We start from the raw sequence: 27738 nt of genomic DNA, 5'->3' as shown, positions 1-27738 counted from the left end.
GAAAGGATGCTGTATTTTGTCAAATGCTTTTTCGGCATTGATTGAGAGGATCATATGGTTCCTGAGTCTTTTCTTGTTGATATGATGTATCACGCTGATTGATTTGCGAATATTGAACCACGCTTCCATCCCAGGTATGAATCCCACTTGATCGTGGTGGATAATCCTTTTAATGAACTGTTGGATTCTATTAGCAAGGATCTTGTTGAGGATTTTGGCGTCCATATTCATTAGGGAAATCGGTCTGTAATTCTCCTTTTTGAGGGGGTCTTTGCCTGGTTTGGGGATCAAGGTAATATTGGCCTCATAGAATGAGTTTGGTAGCTTTCCTTCTGTTTCTATTTTTTGAAATAGCTTTAGGAGAATAGGTATTATTTCTTCTTTGAATGTTTGGTAAAATTCCCCAGGAAAACCGTCCGGGCCTGGAGTTTTGTTATTTGGGAGGTTGTTTATCACTGACTCAATTTCTTCATAATTAATTGGCCTGTTTAAGGAATCAATTTCTTCCTGTTTCAATCTTGGTAGTTTATAGGTTTCCAGGAAGGATTCCATCTCTTCCAGATTGCTTAGTTTATTGGCATATAGCTGTTGATAAAAATTTCTAATAATCCTTCCAATTTCAATGGTGTTCATCGTGACCTCTCCTTTTTCATTCATAATTTTGATAATCTGGGTCCTTTCTCTTTTCTTTTGGATAAGTCTTGCCAGTGGTCTGTCAATTTTATTGATTCTCTCCAAGAACCAGCTTCTAGTCCTGTTGATCTGCTCTACTGTACTTCTGGTTTCTGCTTGATTGATTTCAGCTCTAATTTTGGTCAACTGCTTCCTCGTGCGTGGATTAGGCCTGTCCCTCTGTTGCTGTTCCAGCTTCTTGAGGTGAGAATATAAAAACTGCATTTTAGATTTTTGTATTCTTTTGAGTGAGGCTTGGATGGCTATGTATTTCCCCCTTAGGACTGCCTTTGCAGTATCCCATAGGTTTTGGACTGTTGTGTTTTCATTCTCATTGGTCTCCATAAATTGTTTAATTTGATTTTTGATTTCCTGGTTTATCGAGTCATTCCTGAGCAGGATGGTTCTTAGTCTCCAAGTGTTTGAGTTTCTTCCAAATTTTTCCTTGTGGTTGAGTTCCAATTTCAGAGCATTGTGGTCTGAGAATATGCAGAGGATAATTTCAATCTTTTGGTATCGGCTGAGACCTGTTTTGTGTCCCAGAACATGGTCTATTCTTGAGAATGTTCCATAGGCATTAGAATAGAATGAGTATTCTTTGGTTCTGGGGTGCAGTGTTCTATATATATCTAAGAGGTCCAACTCGTCGAGTATGGCATTCAAAGCCTTTGATTCTTTGCTTCGTTTTTGCCAGGGTGTTCTATTTCTGAGAGTGGAGTGTTGAGGTCCCCTACTATTAATGTATTTTTATTTATATGTCTCTTTATTCTGGTTAAGAGTTGGCTTGTGTATCCTGCTGCTCCCCTGTTGGGGGCATATATATTTATAATTGTCATATCCACTTGTTGAATACTTCCTTTAAGAATAATATAGTGCCCTTCTGTGTCTCTAACTATAGTCTGTAGTTTAAAATCCAGTTTATCTGATATGAGATAAGAATTGCTACCCCAGCTTTCTTTTGAGGTCCATTTGCGTGAAAGATGGTACTCCATCCCCTTACTCTCAGTCTGAATGCATCTTTGGGTTCGAAATGAGTCTCTTGTAGACAGCAAATGGATGGGTCATTTCTTTTTGTCCAATCTGCAACCCTGTGGCGTTTTAAGGAAGAATTTAAGCCATTAATATTAAGACTGATTACTGAGAGATATGCTTTTAATGATCCCATGTTCTCAGTAAAGTCTTTGTTTGTATTGGCTGTGACTTTCTGTTCTGTATCACTCTTGGGGACTTTTTACTTTTATAGAACCCCCCGTAATACCTCCTGTAGGGCTGGTTTCTTGGTAACGAAATTGGTTAGTGACTGTCGATTCTGAAATGTCTTTATTTCTCCATTAATTCTGAATGACAGCCTTGCTGGATAAAGGATCCTTGGCTGCATGTTTTTCTCTGAAAGAGCTTTAAAAATGCTCCCCCAACCCTTTCTCTCATTCCAGGTCTGTGTAGACAGGTCTGACGTAATTCTGATGCCTTTGCCTTGGTACGTGAGGAATTTCTTTGCCCTGGCCGCTTTCAATACTGTATCCTTGGATCTCATATTTGCGAAATGCACTATGATGTGACGTTGCATAGGTTTGTCATGGTTGAGCTTGGGAGGGGTCCTCTCTGCCTCTTGGACACGAATGTTTGTTTCCCTTGCTAGATTAGGGAAGTTTTCAGCTACAATTTGTTCAAATATCTCTTCTAGACCTCTATTTTTCTCCACCCCCTCGGGGATGGCGATGATTCTAACATTGGATCGTTTCGTTGAGTCAGTAATCTCCCGTAGCCAACATCCGTGGGCGTGGATTTTTTTAAAAGCATCTTCTATTTTCATTTTTTCCTCTATTAACCCAACCTCCAATTCACTAACACTTTCCTCTGCTTCGGTGACCCTGGCCGTCAGAGCCTCTAGTTTTGCCTGCATTTGGCTCATAGAATTTTTAATTTCTGTCAAATTCGCTCTCATTTCCGCCCTTAGGGATTCTATATTCTCAGTAACATTTTCCTTAATACTTTTTTCAAGTCTACTCATCATCTTGACCATTGTTACTCTGAATTCCATTTCTGATAATTTGGTTACATCCATATCCGTTATTTCTGTGACAGAGGCCACAGACTCACTGTCTTTTCTTTGCTGGGGGGGGGGCTTCTCCTTCTTGTCATTCTGATGAGGAGAGGTTGCGGGGTTGTCCAGAGCCCAAATTATTGACTGGGTCCCAGGCCGTGCCCCTTGTTTTATAGGGATCTTAGAGATGTGGGCTTCTTCTTTAAAGATTTTATTTATTTATCTGAGAGAGGGAGACAGACAGTCAGCAAGAACGGGAACAGAAGCAGGGGAGTGAGAGAGGAAGAAGCAGGCTCCCAGTGGAGGAGCCTGATGAGGGACTCCTTTCCGGAACGCTGGGATCACGCCGTAAGCCGGAGACGGGCGCTCAATGACTGCGCCACCCAGGCGCCCCGGGTTGTGGGCTTCTTGATTTTTCAGCCTGCCTTCTGCGTTCTGGGGTAGGGGCCTGCCGCGCCGATACTCAGGCAACCCTGTTTGGGTAGAGTCTCCGTGTCCCCTGTGAGGGGGGATGGGGATGGGCACTCTCTGAGCCGGTATTTCCAGGCTTTTGTTCTCTGGCGGCTTTCCCTGGCGGTCAGCTATGCCTCTTCTGAGAGTCAGAGCAGCAGCGGCCGAATTTCAGCCTCTGTCACAGAACAGAGGGATTGCGGCCCGTTCTCCACTGATGTTCTGGCCACTTTAACTCTGTTACTGTTGGTGCTGCTCAACCCTGCAGCATCCCGGGATGTGCGCCCCACACCCGGCGTCCTTGCCCTCACTTCCATGGCCGGCGCATCTCTGTCCTTTGTGTTTCTAATGCCGCCAGCCACCGGCGCCTCGCGCGCTCCCGGGTCTCCCGGTCTCAGTCTATGCCCGGTGAGCACACCGCGATTCCGGAGTTCCGTGAGAAGCCTGGTGGTGCGCGCCCCCGGTTCAGGGTCTCAGTCTGCTGTTTCGCGGGTGCTGACCGCGAGTCCGCCTGCTCCCCCATGCAGGTGGCCCGCCAGCCGCCAGCTGCCCCGCGCACGCTCCGGGAGCTCCCGGTCTCAGTCTGGATCCCGTGAGCACACCGGGATTCCGGTGTTCCGGGAGATGCCTGGTGGCACGCGTTCACAGCTCACCGGTCTCAGTCCGCTCGTGGGTGCCCTCCGTGAGTCCGCCCGCTCCCCCGTGCAGGTGGCTGCCGCTTCCTGGCGCCCATACGCGGCGGCTCCCTCCCCCTTCCGTTTATCTTCTGATATCTGTGCGCGGTTTTAGGGCTCCCCTCTTGGTACCTCAATACTCAGCGCTGGAGATGTTCATTTGTAGAGATCCAGATGTATCTTCCTGCATCTCAGGCTGATTCCGTGGTTATTTAGGCTGGTCTGTTACCTATCCAGCTCAACTCAGGGGACCGGCTGAAAAAGGGCTCCCCTACTCCTCCGCCATCTTAACTCCTTAGCATTGTTAGTTTTAAATCAAAACTCAACTGATACTTTTCTTAATAACTCTCAGGCTTGAACAGTATCTTTTTAGCGTGAATTTCTGGTTGAGGCACATTATGACACAGAAATATCAAGTTTTATTTGTAATTTCAAGGATACAGAAATTCTACAGCTTTGATGAAGTAGAGAGGCATCCAAGAGTACATGGGTGGTCCCTGGTCCTTCTTTCCCACATCCAACATGGAGTCTCTTCCCCTAAATAACAGTTGAAGTTTCTGATGAAATTCTAGGCCACTTCAAACAGTAAGGAGAGTGTTTACATTAGAAACAAATTCTCTTTATGCCCTTCAAAACCATAAACTTGTAGATTATTAGTTTATTACAAGTAATCTTCTAGCCAGGGACATCCTGCTAAGGGTGTTCTATAGATAATGTCTCTTCCATCAGGCAAAAATCAATATTTATCAGAGAACCACTTGAGGATATTAGGCAGTTACCAGTCTTTTTTCCTGTCCCACCTGTAAAGAGGGCTCCTCCACAAGGGGAATGAATTGGTTGCAAACCAGCTATTTTAACTCTTTCCTCTCTAGTTCCATTAAAAATTGTTGAAAGTAACTACACTAGACCCTGTAGTTTGGTCTGTGTTTTACAAACACCTTCACAGCACAGCTTATAATTATCAATGTCTCAACCTCTGGTGTAATTCCAAGGCTGTGTTTCCTAAATTATTTGGCTTTCAACATATAGCCTTCCTTGACTATTTAAAACCCACAATGTCCATATTATTTACTAGTAGTTGTCATTTTAACTATCTTCATATGTAAGAATACTGTTACTCTTAACTTTTCTAGCAGTTTCAAGTGCAATGTATAGACATAGATCAAGCATTTTTAAAAGTATGTCTACATAAATGCATAGATAAATCTTTTAGAATGGGTTGCATCCACTAAATTATGCCTTCATTGCTATACATTGTAATTATTTCCTTATTGCTTGTTTTTCTTAGATGTAAGTATTAAAATTGTATCTGTTTTGTTTACCTATGCAGAATCTGGCATAATTACTGATATAAATATGATTGAACATCCTCTCAAGCAACAGCTATTGAAAATTTAGTTATATTTCTTTTTTATTGTTATCACTAGTTTCCACAAACCTGGAGGCTATCTGTAGGAATGTACAGTGCAGCAAATTAATTACAGAGAGAAGAAGATATCATAATGCCTAAAATTTGCTACGTATTGAGTTTTCTCTCCAGTCCAATTTATAACATACTTGATATCCAATCCCCAATGAAATTGAGTTATCGGTAAAAGATAAAGTTTGCAACAGGAAATTTGTTGTTTTAAATGAAAGTAGGACCTGCTAGTGTGTTCTCTCCAATTAGCAAGAGGAGTCCCTCTTTAATTTCCTTTTCCTAACTTTGTTTCTACTTACAAAAAAAAAAAATCTCTCTTTTGTCAAGATACTGGTTTTTAAATTACTCTTTCTGTGTACAAATACCATGAGGCTTAGAAACAGGTAATTCATGGTGGTAATGCAGTTATATTGTACTGGAAGAAGGGCAGGAGAGTTGGGACAGCTTCACTTTGAATTTTGAATATTTTCCATAAAGAAAATATGGTTTTCCATAGGGAAGGCTGCATGTAACATCGATTCTGGGATCTAGACAGCATAACTGTAGAAAGGCGTGAATTTTCCTAAGTGATTGGTAGGTTTTGGAATTTAAGATCATGGTTTAGATCTTTACATGTGTTATTTTTTTCCGTTAATCCTCTACAACATTGTCATGGATGAAAAATCAAGGAGACTGTTTTTAGTTTTGAGAAACAGTTACCATTGTTCTTATTGAAGTACAGCATCATCAAAGCATTAAAGAATACATGATTTACCACAGTAATAGATTGCTGCATTTTGAGCAGGTGCAGTTTTTATTTTATTGCAAGACACACAATCTTATATATAATGCATAATTATCACCTTCCAAAAGTACGAGATATAAATATATATAATAAAGAATATATGAGTATACTTCTGTTTCAGAGAAGAAAACTGCCTTAGGGCAAACAGGTTTATGCCTTTTTGGGATGGTATTTTCATATTTATGCTTAATTTTCCAAACAGTTCTTGTTTAGAAAATAAATCTCATTGGATGGACATACAGCCTTGTCATAGTTTTCTTCTAAAAAGGTCTAATTTAAAGCCATCCAATAAGAATACCAATAAAATGTATTCCTTTTATTCCAGTTATTCATCTTATTATGTCCCAATACTAGATGAAACCTCTATAAATTGTCCAATAATGGTTCTACACATTTAAGAACTTGTATCTCTCAGCAATACATCATAGAATGGAACCACTTTCTTAAGATTTGTGTGAATATTCCTTGATTTTTTCAAAATAACTTCTTAAACTGTGTTTCTTTTACAGCATTACGCTTTGAGTTTTGACTTAAGCTCTTGGCATAGGGGATGCTTTTAGATTCTTAAGAGAATTTCTGAGATATTAATGTCAGTATCCTCCCAGTTAGAATTATGGGTTTTCATCTTCATTGCTGCCTCTTGCATGGCTGTTTCATTTCTCTGTGTCTTTTTATGACCCCTCACTAGATCTTATCTTCCAGAAGTCACCAGGGTAGGAAGATGGAATTTATGTAGGGTTGATCTTGAGATTTGATACACACAGTTCTGGTATCAAAGAGACATAGCAGACAGTGTGCCCTCCTTGCTGTGATGAGAGTGCAGGACTATCAAGACATGGGACACAGACATACCTCATCTCACACACACATGCATGTGCACACACAATCACACATATGCACACACTTACACTCACACATGCATATGCATACAATCACATACTCAAGCACACTCACATGCACAAACATGTATACTTACACGTGCTTACATACACAATCACACACATATATCCACACACACACATGCAGGCATGCACACCCACAATGCACACACAGAAAGACATATGTTCACACTTTCACATATGCATGCCCACATGATCCCATGAACACACACACACACATACTTATGCACACACAGACACATTAACTTGCATATGCATGCACACATGTGCACACTTTTGACAAATGAATACTTTTGTGTAAGTAGTATTTTCTCTAACATATATGACTTGCTTTTTCATTCCTTAAAGCAGTGCCCTAAAATGACAAACCCACTCTCTTCTTCCAATTTGGGGAAATTGATGCCCACAATAATAGAGAACTTAGAACATCTCTCATGGGCACTCAGAGCTACTTCTCTCTCTCCATGGGCTGACATAAAGACTTAGACATAAAGACATGCAGGATAATCTGGCTAAAGTTCAGACTCCAACAATGACAACAGATGCCATAAGGGCACATGGAGTGCTAAGTGAAAGAGAACCCATTACTATAATTTTATTCCATGATTGTGTATTATTACACTGCATAAGAATCTTTCCAGAAAATCTCCTGGGTCTTACTGTTCCATAAAGAGATTTGCATATTTTTCACATCAGTAGGGCTTGTTCCAGAAACTACTCTCTGTATAAATATACCTTCTATATGGTAGCCAAGACTTTTAACCATGGGGTGAATGTCAACCAATATTTAAGCCATTCCTATCTACACTTAGTTATAAGAATACAAAGACACCAAAGAAAATCAATGAAATTTAAGAAATGCTCAAAAGAACATTTGGGTTCATTCGGAAGAACTTTGCCTTTCTGCCTTAAGTCATCTGTTAGATGTCATGAAAATCTGAAATGTAGACAAACATCATCATAGTAAAATTCTGAAGCCACATATAAAGCCTTCAATACAAGGTTTGTTTCCAAAAGGAGAGCGTATATACACAAGACAGAAAGTACACAGTGAACAGAAATTATAGATGTAATGATGTCTATGAGTATGTAGGTCTATACATTTGATTTTCCCATTAAATTTCAGGGGGTGCTGCCCTGAAAACATATAGGCTTAAGGAAGAGAAGAGACAGGTGTTATTTCTAAATTATCCCTTTCTTCTGCAGAGGCAAATTACAGAAAAAGCCATTACCTCTGAAATCATAAGTTTCAGGGGAAAGATGAGGGTATGAATATATCATCTGGAAGTTTTAGCAAAATTATCCTAAATGTGCTGCTCGTGGCATTATCCTCAGCTGGTATGCTCTTCACAGAACACAGTGCAAGGTATGTCCAAGCACCACGGGTGACATAATATCCTTGTTCAGCCCACAATTAGGAACATTTCTACTTCCTGCCAAAAGGCACAAAATCCTAGCCCAAGATTAACATGAGCAAAATGCCCTCCCTCCACAGATAGAGAAAATTTGGTAACAGCCATATAGTCATGAAGAGATGGTGCATACAAATTAGATTCTGCCAAGTCAACAACCTGGGAATGAGTGAAATATTTTGTGGTTGTTTAGCACATGAGTTATGAGCACCACTGAAGGCCTAAATGATGCTCAGGGGTCTGGAAGAGATGTTGTCTGACCGATTCCCAGAGAGAAACTCATGTTGCCACAAAATGTCCCCACATCAACTGTCAATAACTCAGGGGATCTTGTTAGTGTGTCATTGGGAAAGTGCCTGGCTGGAAGGCAAGCCCAGGCCTTATTTGCACATATACTATTATTTACAGATGAAATATATATACTTACAGTGATATTTAAGCCACTTTATATTTCTTGACATCAGGACATGCTTTATCATGAAATTATTTATATGAATAGCATGCTGCAAAACAAACTGTGCCTTTTAAGAAATTAAATTATGTTGGAAACCACCTTTTGCACGTTTAAGTAACTTCATAAATATCAAGATAATTTCCTATTATACATGAACATCAGACACCTCAGGTGTGGGTCCAAGCCATACTTAAGCCAGAATCGTCACTACACAGCCATATGAAATGTGTGTCCACGTAGCATAAAGTGAGCTGGGCACATGCCCTGGAAATTGTTCTTGTTCTTATTCAGGTTGTTGTTGTCAATGCAAAGCAATGGATTGGACACCTACTAAGCTCTGAAACCAATAATTTTTTCCTTGTCCTTTTTTAATAAACAGAGCTTTTGGAACCACATTGCATGGAAAAGCCACAGCAGATGGGTCCTGGACTAAATCTAAGTAACCAGAAGAAAGAGGTTTATTTCTTTGTTCATCAAAGGAACTGGGAGTCAGCCTTGCTTTCCTGCCTTAGAAAGGGGCTATATTTGCTTACTCCAATCTTTTGTACTCCATCCTTACAGCCTTGATGCTCCCACTGACCTGGGTGGCTAACCCAGCCTGCACCTTATGACTTCAGACCATGAGATTTCTAAAAGTTTGTTAAAAATTCTACCTTTCCATCTCAGACTTCAGTACTAATCTGAGTTAACCCGAGATCATTACACTCATCTCTTCCTGAAGAACTGTAAGAAGACATCTCCACGACTAGTCATACTGGTTTATTTATCCCATCAACATCCCTCATGTAAGCAGGATCCTGAACTGTATTTCTGACTCTACTAGTGCTCTGTCGCTCCATCCTCATCTTAATTGGAAAGCAGAAGTCTCTGAAACACCGCTTGAAGTTCTCATCAAGAAAGGCATAGAGAATGGGGTTCAGGCTGCTGTTGGTGTAACCCAAGGCGATGCAGAAATAATAGCTGGAGAGGGCAGCTGTGCTGTGAGAGGCATTCCCCAGAGCCTCCACAAGGATGAAAATGTGAATGGGAGTCCAACAGATGATGAAGACCGCCACCACCACCAGGACCAGCCTGGTGATTCGACGGAGGTTGCGATCTTTCTCTCGGGAGCCAGAAAGGAGTCGGACACTCTTCAAGCGCAGGATCATCAGGGTGTAGCAGATGATGATGATGAGGACAGGGATCACAAAGGCAAACACGAAGACACAGATCTTCATGAAGAGGTCCCACCAGGAGTAATCATCATCCGGGAACTGTAAGGAGCACTCAATGATATCCATGTCTGGACAAGGTGAACAAAACAGAAGCACAAAAAGAAAATTTTTTCTTATTACTGTGGCTGCAAAGTATTCTGAAAGTGAGTTTTAATATGTTTGGGTATAAAGGTCTAATTATGGTGAGATGATATTACCTGAAGCAGATCACCAAGTTAGGAATGAATGCTATGTATATTAACCATCCTATTAGTGCCTAGATCAATGAAACCAGAAAGTCACCATTTATTGGTAACATACACAATGCTATGAAATACATATTACTAGCTAGCAATATGAATTATGTAGTTGTGGAAACCAGTTTGATGTGGATGACTTTCAGAAGAGCTAAACTGGTAATTTATAGCATAAGTCCTTACTTTCATTTCCATTCATTAACAATTCTCCCAGACCTAAGGCTCTGACAATAAAAGCTAGTAACTATTTGTAATAAATAACTAAATATTTCAAATCTAGCCATTCAATTTAGGAAAAGCCAACCTGTCTGAAAACATCAAGTGATTTACAAGAAAGCATTACGTGGGTCAGTAAAAATGTTTACAAAATGTGTCTAAATATGATCCAGGAGTTGCGACTTAATGGAATCGATTGATTAAGGGTGTTGTTGAAACATGAGTAAACTTTTGGAGAAGGAAGAGAAAGAGGAAGAAAGGGGAAAAAAAACAGAGCAAGGAAAGGGAGGAAAAGGAGGAGGAAATCATCCTCATTAACACCATCATCAAGGAAATTCATGTGAGAAATATTTTTCATTTTTACCAATACTGACTATGCAACAGATAAAACAAATATTTTATTTGATTACTTGGAAAATTGTGTTATTTGCTCTGCTTCTCTTTGCTGGATAGTATTCTTTTTGGAGTGACCCTCATATTGAAAAAAGCAGAGACCAGAAAGAACAGAGACCCAGGATAAGCACTTTTTTGATACCTTCCTTGAGGGCCTGCTCACCCCTCTGGGTCTCCCTTCTTCCCCAAGCATCAACCAGTTCACATTTTTTCCTCTTCCCTCTGAGAAGTCATTGAACACAGAGCAGGCAAAACTCTTTGTCCTGATCCTTCCTTACTGATAAAGTAATCATGTGCAATAATAAGAGCATAATTTTTATAATGATATTTTCTTCTGATATTGGGAAAAATCTACTTCAAAAATGGAACAAGAATATTTTTAAGTAGTGAAACATCTCTATTTATATTTTCTAAAACATTTTAATGTGATCTTAATCAAATATCTCTTAGTAAAAACAAAATGTACCATCTTAGAATTTTAATTAGACGTACTTACAATACAAAGAATATAATCATTTTTGTCCAATTAATAAAGATGACTATCTTAGAAATATATCTTTATCAACTAGATACCAGATCAAACCTGTCACTAGTAAATGCAAACTTCCAGAATAACTCGTAATTTTTTATTCTCTAAAAAAATCGTTGTTTAAAGTACTATTACTGCGAAGACTATTAAAAACAAACGAGCATTTTTTTAGTTTGTGTGTTTAGTGTTTATGGGAATACTAACAGTTAAAATCATTTTTTAAAAAATCATCACTATTATCATTGCAAAAAATGTTTATTAAACAACTTTTGACAGGTGCACATTGTGAAAATCTGAATTTAAAAAATATACTAGTCTGGATTTGATTTGTCTATTGAATCTAGTCTCCTTGAAGGTAGGGAACATGTCTAGTTTTGTTTTGTCTTTTCCATGCTTAGCTTTTGTGTACTCCAACATTATCTCTTTCTTAAGATTGGCCTCACCTTAAATGTCACATCAGAGATGTTTATACAGAGGCTGATCCATTTGAATAGTGGTCTCCCTTGCAACTTATTTTCTCTCTATATATTACACTCACTTTATTTTTTAATCATTATATAATGACAGAAGCTAGACAGAAGCTCTTCTCTAATAATGTGTTACCTTTCCTGGCGTTTTTCTCTCCAACCAGAATGCAAACTACCTTAGGGTGGATAACCAGCCTGCTTTATCCAATATATAATCCCTGCCACATAGGGTGGCAAGAACATAAGATGCTTAAGGAATACAAATCGTTAAATAAGAACATAAGGTGCTTAAGGAATACAAATTGTTAAATAAGTGAATAAATCAATACTACATGGAAACCCTTGAAAATGGGGACTGATTACAGTAGTTTTTATGGAAGAGCAATCTGCTGAGATAAGTAAGGCAATGTAAGAGCTGATGTTTAATCAGCTTCCTCTTGAACAAATTGTCTTGTATGCTGTAGGAGCTCAATAAATATTTGCTGAATGGTTGAAATAATCAACTACAGCTACTTTTACAAGACTTTGGAAAACATTCACTGATAGAGTTAGAAAAATCTTCCAGATATGTCAGTGAAGCTAAGCTTATACCAACAAAGAGAAAGGAGAGTGCTGAGGTGATCATCGAGGAAATTCAAGTCCACATGCACCATTTCTATTAAATGTTCTCTTTCAGGAAAAAAAAATGCACCTTTAGCTTTAATAACACACAGGTTGAAAGTGAAGGATAGAAAAAGATATTCCATGCAAATGGAAACCAAAAGAGAGCAGAAATAGCTATCCTTACATCAGATGAAACGGGCTTCAACTTAGAAACTGCCATAAGAGGCAAAGTCACTATATGATGATAAAAGAACCTAGCCTTCAAGAGGATGTAACAACTTTAAGTATATATGCACCCAACATTGGAGCAGCTAAACATATAAAGCATATATTAACAGAACTGAAAGGAGACAGAGATAGCAATAATAGGGCACTTTTATATCCCACTTTCAACAATGGATAGATCATCCAGATATAAAATCAATTAGGAAACAGCAGACATGAACAACACTATAAATCAAATGGGGGGGGGCTGGCTGGTTCAGTGGGTTAGGTGTCTGACTCTTGGTTTTGGCTCAGGTCATGATTACATGGATCATGAAATTGAGCCCTGGGTGCAGCTCTGAGCTCAGTGTGGAGTCTGCTTGAGATTCTTTTTTCCTCCCTCTCCCTCCCCATCTGCTCCTCCCCACCAAAATAAATAAATAAATAAATAAATAAATAAATAAATAAATAAATAAAATCTTTTAAAAAATAAAAAATGAATTTAAAAAATAAAATTGACTTCACAGACATATACAAAACATTCCATTCAAGAGAAACAGAATATACATTATTCTAAAGTGCACATGAAATATTCTCCAGTATAGAACATATGTTATGCCACAAGGCAAGTCTTAACAAATTTAAGAAGACTGAAATCATATCAAGTATCTTTTCTGACCACATGAAAATAGACATTAAACAGGAGGAAAATTGGAAAATTCACAAATCTGTAGAAATTAAACAATACACTCCTGAACAACTAATGGATCAAAGAAGAAATCAAAGAAAATTTAAAAATGTTTGAGATGAATGAAAATAGAAATACAATATACCAAAACTATGGGATATAGCAAAAGCTGTCCTTAGAGGGACATTTATAGTGATAACCACCTACATTAAGAAAAAAGAAAGATCTTCAGAGAAGAGGGGGTTGGGGGATTGGGATAGGCCGGTGATGGGTATTAAGGAGGGGACTTATTGCATGGTGCACTGGGTGTTATACACAAATAATGAATCATGGAACATTGCATCAAAAACTGGGGATATACTGTATGGTGACTAATATAACAAAATAAAAATTATAAGAAAAATAAATAAAATGTTTTCTGCTTATGTAGAGAAATAAAATCTGTGGACTAAGGTGTAAAAAAGAAAAAGAAAGAAAGAAAGATCTCAAATAAATAACCTAACTTTACAGATTAAGAAACTAGAAGGAGGGGCGCCTGGGTGGCACAGCGGTTAAGCGTCTGCCTTCGGCTCAGGGCATGATCCCGGCGTTATGGGATCGAGCCCCACATCAGGCTCCTCTGCTATGAGCCTGCTTCTTCCTCTCCCACTCCCCCTGCTTGTGTTCCCTCTCTCGCTGGCTGTCTCTATCCTGTTGAATAAATAAATGAAATCTTTAAAAAAAAAAAAGAAACTAGAAGGGTGCCTGGGTGGTGCAGTCGTTAAGCGTCTGCCTTCGGCTCAGGGCGTGATCCCAGCATCCTGGGATCGAGTCCCACATCAGGCTCCTCCACTATGAGCCTGCTTCTTCCTCTCCCACCCCCCTGCTTGTGTTCCCTCTCTCGCTGGCTGTCTCTCTCTGTCAAATGAATAAATAAAATCTTAAAAAAAAAAAAAAAGAAACTAGAAAAAGAAGAACGAACAAAGCCCAAAGTTACTAGAAGGAAGGAAATAAAGAATAGAGAAGAAATAAATGAAATAGAGACCAAAAAAACAGGAGAAAAAAAACAGTTGGTTTTTTGAAGATAAACTAAGTCAAACCCTTAGTTAGACCAGGAAACAGAGAGAAGACTAAATGAAAGAAAAGACATTATAACTGATAACACAGAAATACAAAGGATCTTAAGAGACTACTATAAACAATCACATGTCAACAAATTGGATAACCTAGAAGAAATGGATAAATTTATAGAAACATACAACCTACAAGACTGAATCATAAAGAAATAGAAAATCTGACAGACCAATAAAAAATAGATGGAGATTACAGCAAAAACCTCCTAACAAAGGAAAACCAAGTGCCACATGGTTTCACTGGTGAGTTCTATCAAGCATTTAAAAAGGATAGCAATCCATTTCAAGCTTTTTCAAAAGTTGAAGAAGAAAGTATACTTCCAAACTCATTTTATAAGGCCAGCATTACCCTGATACAGAAACCAGACAAGGACACCACTATATCTCTGATGAACAGAGATGCAAAAGTCCTACAAAATACTAGCAAACCAAATTCAACAGCACATGAAAAATATCATATATTATAATCAAGTGGAATTTATCCCTGGGATGCAAGTATGGCTCAACATACACAAATCAAATAATGTGATACACCACATTAATAGAATGAAAGATTAAATATCAAAAGATTCTCTAAATAGATGCAGAAAAATATTTGACAAAAATTCAACATTTATTCATGATTAAAACTCTCAACATATTAAGTATAGAAAGAATGTATCTCAACATAATAAAGGCTATATATGACAAGCCCACAGCTAACATCCTACTCAATGGTGAAAGATTGAAAGCTTTTCCTCTTAGATCAGGAACAAAGCAAAGATGCTCACTCTCACCACTTTTATTCAACATAGTACTGGAAGTTCTAGCCAAAGCACTTAGGCAAGAAAAGAAATAAAAGGTATCCAAATCAGAAAGAAAGATATAAAATTGTTTGGAGATGCCACAATCTTATGTATAGAAAACCCTAAAAACTCCATTAAAGCACTATTAGAAAAACACTAAAGTTACAGAATTCAAAATCAACATACAAAAATCAGTTGCATTTCTATACACTAACAATCAGCTATCCGAAACAATTTATGTTACCATCAAAAAGAATAAAACACTTAGAAATAAATCTGTAAATAAATCTAAAATATCTGTATACTGATAACTGTAAAACATTGATGAAAGAAACTTAAGAAGATACAAATAAATGGAAAGATATCCTACGTTCATGGATCGGAAGAATTAACGTTGTTAAAATGTTTATACTACACAAAACAATCTACAAATTCAATGCAACCTCTATCAAAACCTAATGGCATTTTTCAAGGCAATAGAAAAAACAATCCTCAGGGGCACCTAGCTGGCTCAGTCAGTTAAGTGTACAATTCTTGATTTTGGCTCAGGTTGTGATCTCAGGGTTGTGAGATTGAGCCCCATGTCAAGTTCCACACTGAACGTGGAGCCTAAGATTTTCTCTCTCCCTCTCCCTCTGCCCCTCCCCACCCCTCTCTCTCTCTCTCTCAAGGAAGAAAGGAAGGAAGGAAGGAAGGAAGGAAGGAAGGAAGGAAGGAAGGAAGGAAGGAAAAGGGAAGGGAAGGGAAGGGAAGGGAAGGGAAGGGAAGGGAAGGGAAGGAAAGGAAAGGAAAGGAAAGGAAAGGAAAGGAAAGGAAAGGAAAGGAAAGGAAAGGAAAGGAAAGGAAAAACAATCCTCAAATTCATATGGAATCACAAAAGACCCTGAATAGTCAAAGCAATCTTGAATAAGAACAAAGCTAGAGGTATCACACTTCCTGATTTCAAATTATATTACAAAGCTATAATACTCAAAACAGTCTGGTGCTGGACTAAAAAACAAACACATATTTCAGTGGAATGGAATAGAGAGCCCAGAAAAGAACCCACACATACACAGTCAAGTAATCTTCAATAAGGGTGCCACAATAGAAAATGGGGATAGGATATGCTCTTCAATAAATGGTGCTGAGAAAATGGGGTATTCACATGCAAAAGAATGAAATTGGACACTTATCTTACACCATACATAAAAATCAACTCAAAATGGATTAAAGACAATGTAAATAAAGACATAAAACTTCTAGATGATAACATAAGGGAAAAGGTTCTTGATACTGGTTTTGGCAATTTTTTTTTTCGGATATGATACCAGAAGCACAAGCAACAGAACCAAAAATTAAAAAGTGAGATTACATCAAACTAATTCAAACTAAAAACAAACAAACAAAAAAACCCCCAAAAAAACCAAAAAACAAGAACAAACAAAGAAACCTCTTGCACAGCAAAGGAAACAACAAAATGAAAAGGCAACCTACAGAATGGAAGAAAATATTTGCAAATCATGTACCTGATAAGGGGTTAAAATCTAAAATATATAAGGAAATCATACAACTCAATAGCAGGAAAGCAAATAACCTGATTTAAAATGGGCAAAGAACCTAAATAGACATTTCTCTAAAGACATACAAGCTGCCAATGGGATTAAAAAAGGTGCTCAACACCACTAATCATTAGAGAAGTGCCAATCAAAACCACAACGAGATATCACTTCATACCTGTTAGGGTGGCTGTTATCAAAAATAAAAAAAAGATAAGTGTTGGCAAGGATGTGGAGAAAAGGGAACCCCTGTTGATGGGAATGCAAATTGGTACAGCCACTATAAAACAGTATGGAGGTTCCTCAAAAAGTTAAAAATAGAACTACCATATAATCCAGTAATTCCACTTCTTGATATATATCCGAAGGAAATGAAATCAATATCTCAAAGATATCTGCACTCCACATTCACTGTAGCATTATTTACAATAGCCAAGATATGGGGAAAAAAAACTAAATGTGCACCAAAGATTGAATGGATAAAGAAAATGTGGTGTATGGGGTGTATATACACGTACACAATGGAATATTATTCAGTTTTTAAAAGGAAAGAAATCCTGCCATTTGTGGCAACATGGATAGACCTGGTGAACATTATGCTAAATGAAATAAGCCAGACACAGAAGACAAATACTATATGATCTCCCTTATACATGGAATCTCATAGAAGCAGAGAGTAGAACTGTAGTTTCCAGGAGCCTGGGGCAGGAGGGATGGGAGGCAATGGTCAAAGGGTACACTTATGCAAGTAAAAAAGTTCTGTCGATCTACTATGCAGCATAGGTTCTATAGCTAATGATGCTGTACTCCATGCTCAGCATTTGCTAAGAGGGTAGATTTCATGTTAAATTTTCTTATCATATAAGAAAAATAATAAACAGGGCACGAAGAAACTTCAGACCAACTGTCTGTGGTCTTGACGGGGTGATGGTTTCACCGGTGTATATTTATCTCTAAATTCACTGAGTTGTTCACATGTAATATGCACAGTACACACATGTATACTATGTAAAATGTTATATTTAACACCACATGCCCATAAAGTGAAAATTTTGCTGTACACACGAGCCCTCAATATTGAATGAATACCCTACAGATGTTGATAAACATAAGCAATAAGGCAGGACCTGTTAAAATCACCATGTCACATAAAGATGCTAGTTAACATTTATCAAGGGCTCACTAGATGTGGGCCCTGCTTTTCAGCTTTCCATGCACTGACTCATTAGATCTGGAAAACACCCTAACTGGTAGGCACTATTATTTACCCCTATTTTGCAGATAAGGAAGGACATTGAGGCACAGAAATCTGAGTAATGTCTCCAAAAGGATACTGTCCCTAAATGGTGAAATCAGGATTCAATCCCAGGCATTTTGCTTCCAGAATCTGTGCTCTTAACCAAAAAGATACCAGAAAGACACTCAGAAGCATTAGCTGAAATTTCTCATCCAGGTGGATGTGTTCTAATGCAATTGATGCCTGATTTCCTTCAGTGAGCATTCTCCACAAACACGACACTATAAACTATCAATGCCATTCAGCTCTGATTCAGGGCATAGAGAATGTCTAAAATACTCCTCTTGGTCATGCAAGAGCCTTGACATGGAGTGTCAAAAATGAGCATACTAGATGGTTCAGGGACAATATTTCATCACATAAACAAAATCTGCTTTAGAAAATAAAAGAAACAAAGAAAGGAAGGAACCGTCTACAAGATTACTTTAATTTTCTCCCATTTTCCCCTCTATTTGCTGCACAAATTAATCTCCCGATGCTGGTGGATCCTTTCTTTCACGGCATCTGCACACATTCATCTACAGCAACTCCTTCCTGGAAAACCTACATCTATCTTCATTTCATCTTTCAAAAACCAAATTAAAATCCATTGCTTCTAGGATGTCATTTTTCTGGAAATGATGAGAAGACTGTAGTGGCTAAGTCTGCAAGTATGTCATGAAATCTCAAAATCAGTTTTTCATTTGCCCTGGGGAAAATCACCATCTTCTTTTATTATCTGGCCCATTCCTCAAGTCCTCATGGTGTATATGCAGCCTCTCCTCTTGAATCCAGTTCTTAAGCATCAACACCCTAGGGTTGGAAGAGTTTCTTGCAACTCTATTTCCATTTGTTGTATGCACGAAGAAACAAAATCCTGTGTGTAATTAATTATATTTTAAAATGCTTCTCTGATAAAGTTTGACATATCTTAAAATTTACCAAGTATTATAGCTTAACACCTTCCATGGCTAAGCTGGAAATTCATTTTATAGTTTAAGAGGGAAAAGATTGTGTTTCATTACAAATGTGGACTATGCCAGGTAAGCTATGATTTTAGCACCTGCCTTTTCTATGATCTGGCAGGTCCCTACTACACATATTCAACTATCTGTATTTACAGGTATCATGAGCCTCCCTACAAACTAGACATTTTAGAGAACTGCTACAGCAATAAATAGCATTTATAAAGTACAAAGTGATGGTTCTCTTCCCCTCTTCTCAATGAATTTCTACTAAGACCAAAGATATTTTCATTGCTTTACTTTTAATAGTAAAGCAAAACTGCTGGAACAGTAGTTCTCACCATGGCTACAGGTCAGAGTCACCTGGGGACATCCTAAAAATCTTGACATGCAGGGGCACCTGGGTGGCACAGATGGTTAGGCACCTGACTCTTGATTTCGGCTAGGATCTTGGGATCAAGCCCTACATTGAGCTCCACGCTCAGCACGGAGTCCACTTGAGTTTCTCTCTTCCCTTCCCTATACTCACCTTCCTCATAAATAAATAAATAAATATTTAAAAATATCTAGATACACAGACTGTGGCTCAGGTCAATTAAACCAGAGCCTCCCAGGGTGGGACCCAGGCAGCAGTAGAGTTGACCCTTGAACAGCATGGGTTTGAACTGCACAGGTCCACTTTATGTAGATTTTTCTCATTACAGAGCAGTACTATAAATGTATTTTCTCTACCTTATGATTTTCTTAATAACATTTTCTTTTCTCCAGCTTACTTTATTGTAAGAATACAGCATATAAACATATACTATACAAAATATGTGTTAACCAACTGTTTATTTTATCAGTAAGCCTTCTGGATCAACAGTAGACTAATAGTAGTTAAGTTTGGGGGAGTCAAAGGTCATACAAGGATTTTTGACTACATGGGGTTGGTGCCCCCCACATTATTCAAGGATCATCTGTATTTTCTGAAGTGCCCAGGTAATTCCAACACATAGCCTGGGGTGAGAACCACTAGCCTAGCAATATTGGGAAAACATCAAGTATCCTGATTGCATTGGATAAGAACTAGTATGTCCAAAATCTAAGTTTTGCTCATGTGTATTATCATCCATCTGTGAACCCAATTCTGAATGTCCTACAGCCAAATGAAGCTGTTATGATAGTGACCTGGAGATTAACCCCTAAAGAAAAAGAGTAAAGAGCCAGCATAGGTTTCTAATGATTTAGGGTCCTTTTTTTTTAGGGAGAAAGAAGAGGAGCAAGTAGGTATATCTTACAATTGCCAGCATGCAATGGATTGTATTCTAAAAATCCACATGCCTATGGTTCCCTGCTTCATCTCCAACCCTCTTGATTCTGATAAGCACGTCCAGAATAGCAGATAGGTTGGGGATCTGTGTTTGGGTAATGTCTTTATCCCATCCTCTGTTTAAATATGGAAAGCACAAAATTGTTGTGTTTCTCATCTTCCGTGGATTTAAGCATTGTATTTCCACTAGCAATTGGTTTTTCCCCTGGATATGTGTTCTACTCACTTGCAAATTAAAAGTTCATAAAATTAGAATTAGGGTTGTTAAAAATGAAATGAACATGGCTGCCCTTACCTTCCCTGACTTTGGTCCCTCCAAGGACTATCGCAGATATACCAACAGATGACGATAGGAGCCAAATACAGATGTTGATGATCTTTGCCTTCATGGGTGTGCGAAAGTCTAAAGCCTTAACGGGGTGGCACACAGCAATGTATCGGTCCACACTCATCATGGTCAAGGTGAATATGCTGGTAAACATGTTATAGTAGTCAATGGAAATGACTATCTTGCACAGCACATCCCCAAATGGCCAGGAATTCATCAGATAGACCGTGCTCTGGAAGGGCATGGTTGTAGTAACTAAAGCATCCGCCAACGCCAGGTTAAATATATAAATGTTGGTTGCTGTCTTCATCTTTGTGTATCTAAAAGACAAGAAACAAGATCATTTCTCTTCAACTTTGTGTCAAGTCCATGAGGTAAATGTGTTTGTAACAACCTTTGACTTATTAAATTTGTTTTTCATTCACTTATTCTTTACATATTTATTGAGCATCTAATATGTAAAAGGATGGTTCTAGATATTAGGGGTAGTAGGAAAAATGGACAAAAATCTCTGACTTGACTTAGCTTTTATTCTAGTGCTTTTTTCAAAATATATTTAAATTTAAAAAGGCAAAGAAAATAGCATAGATAAATAGATAAATATACATACAGATCTTTTTGACAGACTCGCACATAATACAGGTCTTTATTTTGTGACTGACAATTCATTTTAATCCTATCTGGAGTTGCTTGCCTTTAAGCATTTTTTTACATACTTTATTACTTCCCTTTCACTGTGTAAAACAAAGATAAAGCTTACTCAACTTTTCCTCAGGGTCATTTTGAGAAACCCATCATTGTAATTACGTCTTTTGAAAATTCAAACTGGTTTTCATTTTTTAAATACATTCAATTTCAATGGCTAAAACACAGCTAAATGTGTTGATTTTTGTTTGCCAGTGTGCCATTAGTTTTTCATCTTACATGCATTATGTAAATAAAGCAGGCTGAGTTCTTCCTTATACACATCACAGCACTAAATGTAATCTAGCACAGTAGGTGAGAAATAACTCAGTTTTTCTTTACTCTCATATTGAGAGATTTTTAAAGCACATAAGTTGTTCTCTTCCAACTAAGGGGACAGTAATTTTCAAAACAGGTCAAAAACATTGCCTTTAAGCCTAAATTATTCTTTCCATCATAACATCAAGTTTAGAACAATTCCATTTTCAACTACAACTGAATTAAGAGGATTGTTTTACTTAGAGAATGCTCCCTGAGGGATCTATAGGGCATGAAACATTCCAAACAGTATCAGCAGGTTTTCAGAGGCCAAATGCCTCTGAATATGTAGGAGAAATCCACGTTAACTACTTTCTACACACCTCAGATTTGTAGACTTTATCATAATTAAATCAGTCATGCCCCATGTACATTCTTAATGATATAGCTTTGACTGTTATTAAAGGTCGTTTATAAGGAGCTGCCTTATGGAAAATTACGCTTTGTCTGTAAAATCAATATCACTGGTTTTTATTGATCACTGCTAGGATGTCTTTCAATACATAAACTTCTACATGAGAAATGTCTTTTAACATGTAGTGACAGAACGGCCTTGGCTCTCCTGGGAGGCAGAATGGTCTTCTATGAAGTCAGATCATCCAGAGTCTGGATTCAGTGTATGACTTTTCTGAGTTTCAGGTCCTGTCACATAAAGATAATAAAACCAAATGGCCATACTCAACGTAAAGGCAGTAGATGACCTGATTCAAAATGTGTTACACATAGGATCACACTTTACTCTCAGCATCCCACTCACCCTCCCCTCAAATCCTCCCCTCCTCTCTTTCCTTCTTGCTACAAAATGGTTTGTCTGTGCTTGGATGGAGGCATGGTGAAGAATGGCACAGAGTCAGTATCTGTGGGTTTCAATTGATGCTCTTTTATCTAAACAGTGCTTTAATCTGGAGAATGAGTTTACTTTAAAATATGTTAAGTTTTACCTTTACAATTTTACTCAAATATTATTAAGTGGCCTACAAGTTTTAGAAAGTGATTAAATGTGGGGCGCCTGGATGGCTCAGTCAGTTAAGCATCTGCCTTCGGCTCAAGTCATGAACTCGGGGTCCTGGGATCAAATCCCATGTCGGCTTCCCTGCTCAGTGGGGAGTCTGCTCCTCCCCCTGCCCCTCCCCCCTGCTTCTGCTCTCTCTCATAAATAAGTAAGTAAGTAAATAAATAAATAAATAAATAGTGATTAAAAAGACACAGATACCTAGGAAAGTCCACTTACTGAGACAAAGCAAATGTTTCCAGTGAGCAAGACTGAAACGCTATCTGTTCAAATGTTGTGTTCTTTAGGGTATGGTTTTATGTTTGAAAAGTGTGTCTTACAAGCCAACCTCCTATTCTGTCAACTTTCTTTCCAAGAATCCCTGATATTAACAAAGATTGTAGCTGGCAGTGCCTTTGACTTCTGCTCTCATATTTAGTGACCCTGATATTCTCCTCTTACTTTATGAAGTTAGACAGATGTTCCCTGTCTCATACAGTTGGGTAGACCTGGGTTCCAGTTCTTATTTTTCCCTCCAACTGTTAGATTTTGGAAAGGTCACTAAATACGGAGCTTCAGTTTCTCAACTATAAAATGGGAAATATAATGTTTATCTTATAGAGCTCCTGAAATAATTAATGGAAAGCTCCTAATCCAGAGAATATGCCTAATTTATTTCATGGTCTTCAACTCCTCTCCTTCCCTTATGTATGTGGAAGCCATCAGTCACCACAAGAAGAAAAAAAAGGAACCTAGTTTTTGGTTAGAGCCATGGTTCAGCTTGAATATGAAAGATAATAGTAAAAATGATGCCTGCAACTTTACATGCTAGAAGAATGTGAATGGAATGAAATATGAGTTATGATAAAATATAATATGCATCTTAATCATCCCAAATTATGGAAAGAGCCCAAGTGTCCACCAACTGATGAATGGATGAAGAAGATGTGGTATATATACACAATGGAATAATTCTCAGCCATAAAAAAGAATGAAATCTTGCCATTTACAATAACGTGGATGGAGCTAGAGTATATTATGCTAAGCAAAATAAGTCAGTCAGAGGAAGACAAATACCATATGATTTCACTCATATGTGGAATTTAAGAAACAAAACAGATGAACATAGAGGAAGGAAAAAAAAGAGAGGGAGGCAAACTATAAGAGACTGTTAACTATAGAAAACAAACTGAGGGTTGCTGGAGGGGAGGTGGGTGGGGAGATGGGCCAGATCGGTGATTGGCATTAAAGAAGACATTTGTTGTGATGAACACTGGGTGTTATATGTAAGTGATGAGTCATTAAATTCTATACCTAAAACCAATATTATACTATATATTAACTGACTAGAATGTAAATAAAAATTGATGGAAATATATATATACATATTATATATATAATACACATCTTTAATCATAAAATGATAAGTCAATTTCTCTTAGCTTTTCAAAAATATTTTAACAAATAAATACATGAAATTGCTTAAGCCTTGAATTTATAAAGAATTCAAATCCTGTCATCAGATCTCAGAATAAGAGAGATGAGCACCTATAACAGAAATGTCTACAAATTACACTAATTTTAACAATAATAATTGTAGCAAAAGTTCTTGCTCCCAGAGAAACAAGCTCTGCCCAGACCATTCATGTAAGAACTACCACTGTCACCAGCCCCCAGGGCCAGAGACACCTAGAGACCTAGAAACATACCAGCACCCTCTTGCCATAGAGACCCCCAGATCTGCCAGCATCCCAGTGTCAGGGCGTCACTCTCATTTTGAGATGGTTCATGTTAATGATGACAATATTAGTAACCATTTATTTCAAACACTCCCTGTGTCAGACTCTGCTGTACATCCCACATATTTATCCCATTCAGTCCTTGCCACAACATCACATGGTAGGTATCAGTATCCCTTTTCTACAGATGATGCCCCTGAGACTCACGGGAGTAATGTGCATTTCTCAAAGTCATATGGCTATAAACGGCATTGCAAGTCTCAAACCTCTGCATTCTTAAAACCCCCCAAGCACTGTATAATTTACAAAGGCCCGTGCTTTGATCTCCATGTTTTTTATCTGATTCTCACGACAACTGCTCCTCGAGTTTAGCCAGTCTTCTCCCTAATATTAGTGAAGCAAGTTAGACTCAGGTGAGTAAAGTGATGTTTTTTTTTAAATTTTTTTAAGGTTTTATTTATTTTTGTGATAATAAATTCCCTAGTTACCTGTGCCTTTGCAATATTAGAGTCACTAAATATGAGAGCAGAAGTCAAAGGCACTACCTGCTACAATCTTTGTTAATATCAGGGATTCTTGGGGAGAAAGAGAGAGAGAGCAAGGGCACACAAGCAGGAGCGGGGGAGGGGGGGGGGCAGAGGGAGAAGCAGACTCCCCGCTGAGCAGGGGGCCCAATGCTTCGGGACTCAATCCCAGGATCCTGGGATCAAGACCCTGAGCCAAAAGCAGATGCTTAACTGACTGAGACACCCAGGCACTCTAAAGTGATGTTTCTAATGTTGGCAAAGGCAGACCTCCGTGGGACAATCTGGAAGGGGCAGCAGGGCAAGGCCTCTCTCCAGGGGTCTGGAAGATACATATTTATAAACCTACCACACTGAAAGGGAGAACTGACAGGTGTAATTCAAACTAGTGAATAAACTATGAATTCAACAAATATTTACTGAGGGTCTTTTATGTGCTATACCGGACCGAATCCTGTGAAAGTGTGATAATAAGACCCTCACAATCTGGTATTGTTCATTTAATCAAAAGGAGATAGTAGCTAGTCCTTTCAGTCAAATATCCCCCGAAGGGGGAAAAAAGTAAGCTTTCTTACTACAATAAGATATGAAATTATTTTCCATTTCATCCACCCTGCTTTACAAAAATGTGCAAGTATTTCAAGTAAAATGGCACCATCTGGGTGGGAAGTTTTGGCTCGTATAGAGAAGCTGGAGGTGGGCTGGCAGCGAGTGGTTGCACTTTTTAGCGTACACACCACAGGAGCATATGGCACTAAAAGAGCAAAATCTGTGGGCTGTCCTCACTACACTTGTCAATGTTGCAAACCTGGAAATGATGGTAAGGTGTACTGGAGGGGATGCAGGAAGCAGGCCAGGAAGAGAGGTCAACCAGAGAACCCAGGGTGCCAGCCATGAGGAAGGTCATCACCTGGCTACGTGGTGGAGGGTGTCTCCGGCAGTGAGAAATGCTCCTCATCATATGTTAACTCAAGACCTTCTTACTGGAGTTCTCTTTACCGAGAATTGAGGGGTGGCTTCTGGATTGGCAGCCATATACACACAAGGTTATCTGCTGAACTATCAGGAATCAGTGTCACCAGGCAGGGTTTCTGGGAGAGCATGGCACTTGCCACACGAAAAATGAGGCATGGGGGGGGGGGGAACATTGACCTTGAACCACAGCAGTCTCACATCTTCTTGTTCTTCCCAAGGGCCTGCTGTGCTCAGACACTGTGCAGGTAGAAGAGCTCATTCTTGAACAATTAGCATCCCTTGCTGTTGAGATGTATTGATTGCCCAAGTGCTTTTTTATTTTAAATTTAAATGATTCTTCTTTAATCAGGAGCTCCTTTTAACTTTATGACAGCATAACAAACCCATAATCTTGATGGGTAATCACCATATAGCTTTAAATACAAACATGTTTTCCATTTTATTGATTTCAGTTATTTTTAGCTCTTACCTGCAATTGTCCCCCATGCTGACAACACACACACACCCTCTCTTCTCTCTGGTTATAGTCAAGCTTCCCCGCCCCCCGCCTTCATCATTTCATTATTTCAACACATTTTTAAGTGCCTGCTCCATACACAGCAATATACTAGGCATTGAGGATGACTGAAAAACTCAATATACAGAACATGCCCCTGGGAGCTTTTCAACTGACAGAGTCAAAATTACAACGTGAACTAGAGGAATAGACAGAAGGGCGGGATCAGCGTGTAGTGAGGAGATCAGGACACATTTAAAGGAGACATAACCTGGACAGGTTCTTGCACTTTGAGAAGGATTTGGAGAGAGAGGCTTTCATGGCTACAGTAATGGAAACCTGGCTGAGCTGGGAAATGGGGTCTCAGGCCACAGAGGACCTGGAATACCAAGAGGCAAACCATGTGGAGCATTAAGGGTTTATTGTGGGGCAGACTCTGTTTCGGGAACTTTATCTGGCAAAGTTGTCTTGATGACTAAGTGAGACAATCCCTCAACGTACTCAACACAGGACTTGGTATTTGATGATTGCTCATTGGATGCCAGCCCTTGCAGTCATCAGTGCTGCCGCTAGTATCATTACTGTGGTTACTAACTCCCTGCCACGGTCCTAACAACCTGCCTGACAGTTCCATATGATACCACTGCCCCCACTTCTTCTGAAGAGTAAACAGTCTTAGAGATGATTTTCAGGGGTTCTCAGACTCCATAGCTAATCAGTAAAGGCATTCAGGGCTTTCATTCCAAAATTTTTTAAGGAGGGAGAAATTTTATCAGAGAAATAATGTGATTCTGTGAGTTCTGCTTCTTCCCCAGCTAAAGATTGAAAACCATTCTAATAAGTGTGGTGAAGTACGCATCATGAGGGTAAAAATATTTGATATGGGGAATGGAATACTAATATTAAACACTAGCACGCTGCCCATCCATGGACAAAGGCTGTCATGTACATTATAAAGTTGCAGTTTTTCCACAAACAATACCCATTGCTTGGGTGAGGAAAAAGAGTAAAGAGGAAGTAAATGGCTTGCCTCAGACCACAAGTTAGTGAGACATTAGGAGGTAAAATCTGTAGCCATTGAACTATAGGTCCAACAGAATGAAATAAACAAATAAACACATGAGCGGTCATTTTTCTGAATATACCCCTTTAGTATAGCAAATACCTACAGGCCTACAGAATACACCTGAAGAATTGCTGTTTGGTCCTGGTGAAAAGAATGAGTGTGACCAAATACTCCTGACCCACAGGAAGCTGGCCACTCACTATCTTACAAGACTGGAGCTGCGCTAAGGTCTGAAGACCCCTAGCACACCAAGCTCAGTAGAAGGAAATT

General features: G+C 38.7%; 1 protein-coding gene across 1 annotated transcript in view; it reads right to left on the bottom strand.

Annotated features, from left to right (window-relative positions):
* Positions 1 to 6022: 6022 nt before the first annotated feature.
* OPRK1 (opioid receptor kappa 1) overlaps positions 6023 to 27738 on the bottom strand; it is a 30430-nt gene continuing 8714 nt past the window's right edge. The window contains 2 exon segments of the mRNA XM_045789159.2: positions 6023 to 10091; positions 20643 to 20995. Of these exon segments, the coding sequence (XP_045645115.2) occupies positions 9472 to 10091; positions 20643 to 20995 (973 nt within the window). The 3' untranslated portion in view covers positions 6023 to 9471.

This window comes from Ursus americanus, chromosome 9 (assembly GCF_024610735.1).
Source record: "Ursus americanus isolate L20-20 chromosome 9, mUrsAme1.1.p, whole genome shotgun sequence".
Lineage (NCBI taxonomy): Eukaryota > Metazoa > Chordata > Mammalia > Carnivora > Ursidae > Ursus > Ursus americanus.
This window is presented reverse-complemented; position numbering and strand designations above follow the sequence as displayed.